The sequence below is a fragment of the Lontra canadensis genome, unplaced genomic scaffold (assembly GCF_010015895.1).
Source record: "Lontra canadensis isolate GAN:19392208 unplaced genomic scaffold, GSC_riverotter_1.0 scaffold115, whole genome shotgun sequence".
NCBI classification, from domain to species: Eukaryota; Metazoa; Chordata; class Mammalia; order Carnivora; family Mustelidae; genus Lontra; species Lontra canadensis.
The window spans coordinates 5,926,960-5,938,024 of record NW_022631109.1 but is presented as its reverse complement, the minus strand read 5'-3'; the positions used below and the strand labels follow the sequence as shown (position 1 = coordinate 5,938,024).

At 35.3% G+C, this 11,065-nt stretch overlaps 1 protein-coding gene across 2 annotated transcripts in view; it reads left to right on the top strand.

Moving 5' to 3' along the window:
• Positions 1-2,098: 2,098 nt before the first annotated feature.
• Positions 2,099-11,065, top strand: part of PHF21A (PHD finger protein 21A) — a 142,905-nt gene continuing 133,938 nt past the window's right edge. The window contains exons 1-2 of one of the 2 annotated variants that reach the window (XM_032840658.1): positions 2,099-2,197; positions 3,776-3,841. In XM_032840658.1, coding sequence (XP_032696549.1) covers positions 2,180-2,197; positions 3,776-3,841 — 84 coding nt within the window. In that variant the 5' untranslated portion in view covers positions 2,099-2,179. Of the gene's footprint in view, positions 2,198-3,754; positions 3,842-11,065 lie in introns of both variants that reach the window. The other variant, XM_032840657.1, reaches the window with a different exon arrangement.

Sequence of the window (11,065 nt, the reverse complement as noted above, 5' to 3'; positions counted from 1 at the left end):
TTCAGCTTGAGTACTTATAGATAGAAAAGTTGGTTTATTTATTTCCTCCAGGAGTGGAGGATTAGAGTGGCTATCAGTTTTTAAGTTCCAGTGTCATGGAAGAAAATGTTTTTTGGCTTCAAAAAGGCAACTTTAGGGCGCCTGGGTGGCTCAGTGGGTTAAGCCTCTGCCTTCGGCTCAGGTCATGATCTCAGGGTCCTGGGATCGAGGCCCGCATCAGGCTCTCTGCTCAGCGGGGAGCCTGCTTTCTCCTCTCTCTCTATGCCTGCCTCTCTGCATACTTGTCATCTCTCTCTCTCTGTTTCAAATAAATAAATAAAATCTTTAAAAAAAAAAAAAGCAACTTTAGGGGCCCCTGGTTGGCTCAGTCGGTTAAGCATCTGCCTTCAGCTCAGGCCATGATCTTGAGGTCTTGGGATTGAACCCCTCTGCCCCTCCTCCCTGCTCATATGCATGCTCTCTCTCTCTCTCTCTCTCTCTCAAATAAATAAAGATCTTAAAAAAAATAAAATAAAAAGGCAACTTTAGTGTAATAGCCAACTCTCTAGTAACTAAATTTAAAAAGAAAACTAAGGACTTTTTTCATTGAAAAATGAGGCTAATCTTCAGGCTGCACTGGTGAAAAATACGTATGTATAAAGTGTGTTTCAGTGTCACTGAGTTCTTGGAATGTGTGTTGTTACTGTTTTGTAGATTAAGGCCAGATATAGAAGAGTTAACTCCTGTCACATGTGAAGTAGAACATAATAACATGTACCTTGTATGTATAGAAGTTATGTGGTTGGCAACCTCAGCTATCCAGAATGCATCTTAGCACCTGAAGTAAGGCCCCTGACCAACTGCAGTAAATATCAGAAGTCATTCACTGAAGAGTATACATTTTACTCAAGGGGCATTTCTTAAGCTATTACAGCCTATTTGCTCATCTTAGAACTAGTTCACTGTGCATATCACACAGCAGATCAGAAGCCAGAGATTTGAGTTGAGGTTCAGGGGCTATTGGAGGAGACATAATAATAGTAACAAGATTTGCTAGCTAACTCCTTGGCATTAAGAAGTAGATCGAAAAACAAAAATGCAGACAATGAGAACTCTTTAAATCATAGCAGTTTGGGGCCTTTGTTTTAAGGGCCTGGTACACTGTTTATAGAATAGTATATTAACTGATGTAATCATGCCTCTAAGTATCTGTCAAAGCTGACTTTTTTTCTCTTTAAGATAAGGACAGATAAGTATGTATTTTAGAAATATTATGAGTAAAAATTTTTAAAGTACCTTGACACTCAAAGAGAGGGACAGATTTTTTAGTTACATGAAAAATTCACTTGGGGAATAGCTTATTCCCAGATAATTTTTAAGAATCAGCTTTCTGATATTTTTTTGTCCTTCAAATTTTTCTGTCCTGGTTATTGTTATTTTTGGGCAGTGATGCTCTTAGAAGTTGGATTAGGTCAGAAGATGTCCATTTTTCTTTCTTTTTCTTTTATTTGGACTTCTGCTTTCCCAAGTAAAGGTCTTTCTTTTTGAGTATTCTGGTAGCACTCTCCTTCCCAGAGGAGCCCAGGTAGGTAGAGTTTGTGTTGTTGCTCCTTCACTTCCTTACTTACTCAAATACTGAGCATCACAGCTCTGTGGAATACACCCCCCCACCCCCCTGCCCCCCACCCCCCCACCCCCGCCCAGAGAAGACAGTGGCAAAGTCCGCAGCTGATACTAGCCTCCTTTTGTGGTAAGAACCAAACCAACAGACTTGCCAGATCTGTAGTTTGCTGTATACAAACAGGCCTGTTTTGTTAGGGGAGCAGCTTCTTTCCAGGCTTTTTGGGACTCTAAACAATGACAACATTTTAAAGGGATGTTTGGCTTTTGGAGCATCCAGCTTGTTTAAATTGCTTTTTAAAAGCCCCCATCCCCCACCCCATCTCCAGATTTGTTAAAAAGCAGGAGCTTTTAATTTCAAACACAAAGTGGTAGTTTGGTGTATATATATATGTATATATTAAGAAGAGTGTCTCAGTAACCTTTTATATGGCTCATAGAAGCTTTTCGTGTTCCTTGTTTTTTTCTGGGAAACTTAAAATTTTAGATTTTGGGGGCCAAGTCCAATTAGCCATAGTGGATTAATATATAAGACTGATGGCTCTTTTTCTCTCTTTATTACTAGAAACTGGTCGCTCAAATGAAGCAGGATCCACAGGTAAAGTACTACTTTTATTCATTTAATTTTTAAATTAAAATAATTAAAAATAACTATAAGATGCTAAAATATAGACCAGGACTTAAGTTTTAGAAACTATCTCCTCTCTAGCAGCAATCGTTTTTAGCACATTAGTCTTCATGTTACAAGTGTTTAGAAAAATCCAGTCAATCTGTTATAGTGTATAATATATGTGTGTATAATACACACACACACACACACACACACACACACACACATATATGGCTGTTAAACATACCATACATTCCTTGTTGTAAAGTTAAGAAAATAAATTCTAGGATTAAAGAATGGTACTGAAGTAGATTGATATTTTTGGAAATGGGAAATATATTCATTTTTCCAAAAACTTAGCACCCAGTGGCCTAACTAGTGTGTGTTAACATAATCCATGGATTCTGAGGGCTGGCATTATGGCCCACATTTAACTCCTGTTTGACAGTCCTGCTTCTTTGAGAAGCTTTTCCATTTTTATTTATTTTTTAAAGTGTATTAAAATTTAAATTAGATTTAGGGAAGCAAGAGGCAGTAGACCTTAGATTAATAGACTCTTTCGTATGTAATATGGTAACCTACATTGTCAGCAACTGAAATATTAGAAAATTTTAGCATTTCTGATAGAGCTGGTGGTCATGTAACAGAGTAATCTTAACTCAAAAGAATCTGAAGGGGCAGTAAGTAGTTGGACAGTCTTGTGAGTGATGTCATTAGTGAAGCCTTATATCAAATATAAAAAAGACAATGTAGAGTAAACATGAGGGGGAGGATGTGTGCCCCACCTCTGGCAGAAGACCAAGCAGGGGGAATCAAAAGAAATGCATGTGAAACAATGAAGAAAAAGTAGTCTTTTTTATTGGAATGGTGTTCAGTCTGTTAGTAGACTGTCCTGCTACATTAAGCATTTGAAAATTTTAATTTTGGATTTTTCCCCACTTGAGTAAAAAGCAAGCACACTCAGTGTATCTCATCTAAAATAGTATTCTTTTTTGATTCCTAGAATTTTAGAACTGAGAAAATACCCTGGTAGTCAGTGTGTTAATTTGAATGATGTAGTGTTAAGGCGGTTGCAGCACTGACAGCATTTCAAATCTAGGCTAAAATAACAAATGTACTCTACTAAATAAGAGAGAGGGCAAGTAGAGAAAAACTCTTATCTTTATTGATAATGCCTTTAAGTATGCAGTGTATGCATGCTTACAACTTCCATTTTCCTGCTTTTGTCTGATTAGTGGAGCTTGGGGTTTTTTGTCAACTGATACTTTCTATAAAGAATAACAGGATTTCAATAGAAAGGAAGACTCTTACAGTACAAGATGCTAAGATATAAAACTTCTTGTAATTTGAAACAATTGTGAAGGAACTGCTCCTGTTCCAGTGTTAGGAGCTAGATTTAGGATCTGTGCATTAGGTGGTGATAACATTTAATGCATGACAAGTTTGATTGGCTAAATGCTTAAGATTGCTTCATCATTTGTAATACAGTATGCATAAAGTCTTCTTGCTACTATTCTGTTAACAAATGAAATATCTTTCTCACAGATATTTTTTCTTTCCAATCAGAATGCTGATTTAAAGAAACAGCTTCATGAACTCCAAGCCAAAATCACAGCTTTGAGTGAGAAACAGGTAGGGAAAAAAGGGGGAGGGGGCATATTTTTAACATTGTGTTCTAAAGATATGTCTGCTCGAGGCTTCTAGGAGAACTGCTATTTTTCCTCATGTGTGAAAATAAGTGTGGGCAGCCAGACTCAGTTTTAATTTTGTTTGAGCTCTGTTTATCTATTTTTATTTTTGGTTGAAATCAGTGTCTAGAGTATCCCATGGGTATATGTTCCTGGCAGATACCTAAAAGCAATGTGGCAGGCTGCTGTTAACTATGTTAATTAAACTCTATAGTTTACCCATAGGGGAAAGAGGTAAAGAAAGTTAGTGGGAGTATGTGATAGAGAATCTTGTAGTTGCTGGATGTGTCTTGTTAACCTGTTGTAAAGGCTTGAGAAGACATGTAACTTACCGTGGAGAAAATGGTTGTAAATAAATTGCTGTAAATGTAGGTCTCCCATTCTGATTAGTGTCATGCCTTTATGTTATTCTTTATTAGATAGTGACCTATTATATGAAGAAACATTGGTGGCCCCTTGTTAGATTTAGTTATATAGAGCAAGAGAAGAGCGTCTTGCTTTTTTTCCAAGGACATCTGCAAAGTTTTCTTTGGAATTTCTTGTATAATGACCTCTACTTCACCAATTCCGGTAGCTCCTGCCACCAGGTGGAGTGTGACAATTGATAGAGCTCTTAGTAAATGTCTGTGGTAATCTGACAAAGCATTTGTTTCCTGTTCCTTCCCCACCACTCTCCCTCTGGTTAAAAGGAGTTTTCTGTCTTGGTGTAGGTGAACGTGTGAACCAAAAGCATAAGGTGATTTGCAATTCATAATTCCTGCTAGTGACATCTTATTGAAGATTTTTGAGTAAACAGTTCTCAATAATTGATTTTCATGTGTTTTTTTTTTTTTAAACTTTCGTTTAGTGAAATAACAGTAATGAGAGTAATGTATCCCTGGAGATTTCTGATTGTGTTTGTATTGTGTTTTCTATTTTGTTTTCACTTAACTAAGAGGAGAAATAAATTTTGAGAACTATGTGGAATGGATACGAGTTGTTAATTGTTCAGAACAGAATCTTTTTCCAAGCTGAGTGAACAACAGCTTTTTTTCTCCCTGTTCCTGTTCTTATGCTTCTGCATACCCCCCTTGTCTTCTCTAGAGACAGGAGATATTTTAGATTAGGGAATTGCCAAACTAAAATTGGGAGGAGGTAGCGTGGTAGAGAACAATTTGTAAGGAAAAATATAAACAGAGTTCGTTAGTATGTATTTGGCTCTGAAAGTGATTCAGTTCTCTAAAGTCAAAATGATGTGTGTTAGTGGAAGTGTTCTAGCTTTAGAATTCTGTTAGCGCTGAGCCTCCTTATAGTTTCAGGGTTAGTTTGACAAGATGCCAATGAATGAGTCACTTTTGCTGAAAAATTCACGTGTTGCAGCCAGGAAAGAAGGTGAGAACTGATTAGTGGAGTATGGGTGGGGGATGCTGTCACAAAGTTAAGACAATCTAAAGCTACATTTGGGGAAAATGGGGCAATTGAAAAAATTTACATTTATTTGAAATTTTTGTTTGTGGGAACTGATATAAAGATTTAGTTTATTTCTATAACTTTTTCTTTAATTTCTTTTTTTTTTTAACTAGGGACCTCAGTTAATAGAAAATTGTAACCATTTATGTTTATGTTCAGTTAGACATTTCATCAAGTGGTAAACTCTGTCATCTGAACTAAGTTTGAATTTTAGAAACTAGAATTTTAAAAAATGGGCCTGCCATCAGGAAAAACTTAGGTATATAAAGTAAAGAAAGTAAAGAGAAACGGAGTCAGAAACTGAAATGCAATCTTGCAATTTTAAAAATATTTTTTTAACTGTTAAAACAACCTTTTGATAGAACACGAAATATATCATTTTTAGGTAGGCTAGTACTTGAAGAAAGCACAGCTATAAAGTTCAGAAGCTGGGCCTTCCTCAGACTTATTTCCAACATAAAACATTGATATTCAGTTTGAAATAGTTTTATTTTACAACAAACGCCTAATGCTGAATGCCTAGCATTTTGTTTTTCCTTTTCAAAAGATCTACTTAACCTCTGGCAAAACACTGGTTTTCCTTTTACTTTCATTACTAAAATCTGAATTACCTTACTCACATGACAGATATTTTAATTTAACATTAATTTTTTTGGTTGTGAGAAAAATGCTAAATTCAGCAAAGTACAAAGAATGTCATATTCCAGAATTAACAGCTACTAACCGTTATCATTATTTGTTTCTATTCCTTTTATACTATGTTCACTTTTCTATTGTCATTTTTTCTATAGCCACTTAAAAATTTATACAAGTAATAGATGCACACATGCTCTTTTTTTGCTTTATTAAAAAAACAAACATTGTGAATGTCATTAATTCTTACAGTGGGCACTTATTTGTTATTACTACCTCAATCTTTGGTACTTAATCAGTTTCTTCCTCAAGACTAATTATGAAATGTTATGCTCCATTTGGGAAAATACGGTCTTTAGTGAGCATCTTTCATGGCTAAAACTCAGTGAATTTCATTGAATTCTTGGTTAGAAGGTTCCAGTGTTTTCAAACTGTAACTTGAGATTTTTGAATAAACTCCCTATTGCAGATTTTGAAATGAGCTCCTTGGCCCACAGGGTTTTAATTTGTGGTTGACAGTTTTAACTCAGGAAATCCCCAGACTTGATTGGTTAAACCAATTACATGGTATGGAGCCATTAAAAAATCATGATTTCAAAAATATTTTAATGATAGAGGATGTGCTCTTGATAAAGCAAGTGAGAAAGTACATGCAGCTTCATATGCATTATAATCCCACTTTTGACTGTGTTTTATGTATGTATGTATGTAGGCATGTAAACACATAATAGAAACAGTGTCACTATGGAGTGTTGGAAGGTGACGAATTTACAGGTGGTTTATTTTTTCTTTGAGGTCTTATGTATGTTTGCTTTAATCTCTACAATAAATATGTTGCCTTTTTATAACCAGAAATAGACAAGAAACATTATTTAAAAAATTTTTAACACCAAACTTTTGTCTGTTCTAGAGAGAGTTAGCATTTAAATATCCAGTGACATTCTTCCCATGGTATATGAACACTCTATTCATAGAATCCATCTGTTTTAAATACTACTAATACTGAAGTATAGAAGCAACTATTAATTTCTTTAATAGGGTTCATTCTTATTTTTCACCCCTTCCTCCTCATTTTGGCATGATGTGTGGTCTTTTGCTTTTCAGAATAGAGGTTAGATAGTTTTTTAAAACAGTCATCTTGCATTTTATGCTTTTTAAACTGAAAGTATTATGAACATCTAACATTTTTGAGTGTTTTTTAAAACTACGATTTTTATAGGTTCAAATACTTAGTGTCCTGGCTATAGATGATAATTTGGTTATTCCTCTAATATTTGATGATGGGATATTTCCAGTTTTTACAAATATTTACAAATATTGCTATGGTAGAAATACGTGTGTGAATTTGTTTGTCTCTGATTGCCTTAGGATACATTCTTAGGTGTGGGATTACTGGATGTATTGGTCAGCTATTGCTGTAATAGTTCTGCATAACAAACCAGTGTTGCATTGAGTAGCTTACAACATTTATTTTCTCATTGGGTCTGTATATCACCTTGAGTTTTCCTGATCTAGGCTAGACACATCTGCTTTCCTGATCTAGGCCTAGACACATCTACTTGAGTTTGTGGGTTGGTTGGCCCTGCCAGCTCTGCTCTGTACCTGTTCACTTTGAGGCCTGCCACAAAGAGGCAGCAACTATCCGGGGCATACCCATTTCACCAGAATACCAGAAGCAGACCAAAATACATTTTTAAGCCTCTGCTGGCATCAAGTCTTTAAAAATCTCGTTAGCCGAAACAAATCATGTGGCCAAGCCCTGCAAAGTTACATGACAAAGGGTGTGGGTAATAATTTTATAACAGAATATAAAGAATTGAAAACAATCCATCTACCTTACTTGGTTAAAGTTAGTATAAAAGAATTTAAGTTCTTTTTCTTGAAAGAACTTAAGTATATATATTTTTTATAAAAACATATTTTTTACTACTTATTTCCAAATAGCCTCCAGAAAATGCTGTATCAGATTAACAGCAAATATGACAGTACCTAGTTTTTCCCAGGAGGTACCCTGTGGGGGAAAAAAAGCATTTTGCTAATGTGGGAGATGAGTTAATAGGTATCTGAGGCTTAACTGGAGGTTTATTTTTCAAGCCACTTGTCCATGGTACAGATATTCCATAGTATTCCTTAGAATACTTAGAAACTTAGAATACTTAGAAACATTTCAGTTTTAGGTTTTATTTTCCTTTTACCCTTTATCCTATTTTTCTTATTCCTTTTTTAGAGAGGTAGACAACTTCATAGTCTTTGGCCTTTGCTACTGCTTTGCTTTTCCAACTCTATGTTTAAAAATTATAGTCCCTATTCCTTATAGATTGCTTAACCTAATAGAAGATGAAATACTTTCTGGGTTTAATAAATAGTTGCCATTTATGAAGCCATTCTCATTTTAAATTTTGAACATATCTTACTAAAATGGATTTGAAGCCTTTGAGAGAGAAGTTTCTGTTCCTGTCATAACTAATTATGTTTCTGATGCATAGAACAACATTATTTAAGCTAAGTAGGTGACTTGAAAAAGGGACTGTGGGTGGGGGAGGGGAAACTGGAGTTTGATTCTGTTCCTGAAATAGACTTTTTCATAGATTTTGAGTTAATAATTTAATATATCTGTTTCCTTATTTATGGAATGTTTGAATAATGCCTTTTAGGAGTTAGTGAACGTGTATCATTGTATATGTATAATGTGTATATGTATCTATTGAGTGCATTGAATGTTTTTGGAGGTAAGTTCTATTTCAGTGGAATAGGTTAGCTTTAGTCATAGTGGTTAACTTCATCTCATATGGAACACCTTCATCTTAATGGTCAAGTACTACTTTTTTTTTCCCCACGTACTACTTTTTTTAAGAACTTAGAACATTTAATGCAGTCATGAGTAAGTACATCACTGTAATACATAAACTGGGACGTCGACTGTTTTGACTTAGCTGTGATTATATATATATAATTAATCAGTATCTCATGTGAGACTAGAATCCAGATCACTATATTCTTTGTTCCGTTTTATTTGGTAAATTGTATTCTTAAACTATTCTGTGGACCTTTATCAAATATTTTTTGAAATAGGACATTAGGCACAATAATTACATTACCTTTAGGCTTCATTGCATTGGAGTCAAGTAAATTAGTCTAATAATGGTAACCTGATAGATGACTATCTCCAGCCTCTGATGCCGGTGACTGTAGAATGTTGCCCTTTTTCATTCATAACCAAACTAGTGTGATTGGCTCATCACATTAGAATTTAAGACTGTTATTTTATTAGAGATTCTTAAATTATGGTGGGAATTTGTCCTCATCTTTGTCCAGAGCTTAGTAGTTCCCTAGGATTCAGTCAAGTTCATCCCTCCTGCACAGTATTTATGGGACACCATGGGCCCAGTTGTTTGTTGAGTTTACTTCCTCTTGTGTACATAGGGGATCAGCTTCTTACCCTGTTTTTTCTTTTTATATCCTTTATTCTTGGAGTGCATTTGTTGCTATTGCCAGTAGTTGTACCTAACTAATCAAAGATTGACAAAGAAGCTTGATGAAGTAACTCATATTTTAATAATGTGTGCCATGTTATTGTAGGATATTTTATGTGAGTGTGGTGGAGGGAATCAAGTAAGGTGGTGATTATTGCCAAATGTAGCAATTCTGCTTCTTGTAGTAGGTTGGGGCAGTCTTTTTAGTTCATTCTAATCATTTATTTTTGATGCTGTCAAATGGAATGAATTTTTATTTTTATTTTATTCTTTTTTGAGAGGAAGAGAGACAAAGCAGGGGGGAGGGAGCAGGAAGGGGCAAAGAGAATCTTAAGCAGGTTTGACTCCCAGCACAGTGTGGATCCCACAGCTGTGAGATCATGACCTGAGCCAAAATTAAGTCAGATGCTTAATTGACTGAGCCCCCCAGGTGCCCCGTGGAATGACTTTTTCAATTCAGTTTGAAATTCTTAATGTTCATTATTGGATGTTACATGTCTTGACACTGAACTACTGGGATCTATTGTATTTTGTTTTCTTTCTATATTTATTTCTTACTTATTGAAGAACATTTGCCTCAAGCAATGAAAATCTAGACAAAGTCTAAGGTTGTGGAACTTTTTTCAAGCTCTGTATTTAGGGACTCTTCACTTTGACTCTTTGGAGAACATTAATCTTAACTTTTGACTGGTAGATGGTGTGCACAACAAATGGTTATTTAATGGGGCCTTAGCCAGTAGAACTCTGACTTCATTATTAAATTACTTTGTGCTTTCAAGTAGTCTCTTCCTTCAATGTATTTCCTTCTCCCTGGGATCTGTATTTTTTCAAATGTCTTTATCATTCTAAGATTCTGACTCTTCTGTTTATTCCACATACATTTATTGTGAGTTTTCTATAGTGGAAGGTATGGTACTAGGTCCCTGGAGGGTGCAAAGAATGAAAATGTTGCGAACGACATATCCAGTAAAGGGTTAGTATCCGAAATGTTTAAAGAACTTATAAAACTCAACACTAAAAAGCAAATAATCCAATTAAGAAAGAGCAGAAGACATAGACAGTCATTTCTCCAAAGATGCCAACAGACACATGAAAAAATGCTCCACATTACTCATCATCAGGGAAAGGCAAATCAGAATCACAATGAGATATAGCAGCTTACATCTTTCTGAATGTCTAAAATCAAAAACTCAAGAAACAAGTGTTGCTGAGGATGTGGAGAAAAAGGAACCCTTGTGCATTGTTGGTGGGACTGCAAACTGGTGCAGCCACTGGGGAAGACAGTATAGAGGTTCTTCAAAAAATTAAAAATAGAAGTACCCTACGATCCAGTAATCTCACTGCTGGGTATTTACTCAAGAATATGAAAACAGTAATTCAAGGGGATATATGCACCCCCATGGTTTCTGCAGCATTATTTAGACAAATTATGGAAGTGACCCCTGTTCATCAATAGATGGATGGATAAAGATGTGGTATACATACACAATGGAATATTATTCAGTCATAAAAACAAAATCTTGTCATTTGCCATAACATGGATGATCAAAGAGTAAAATGCTATGTGAAATAAGGCAGTCAGAGAATAATAAATACCTTATGATTTCACTCAT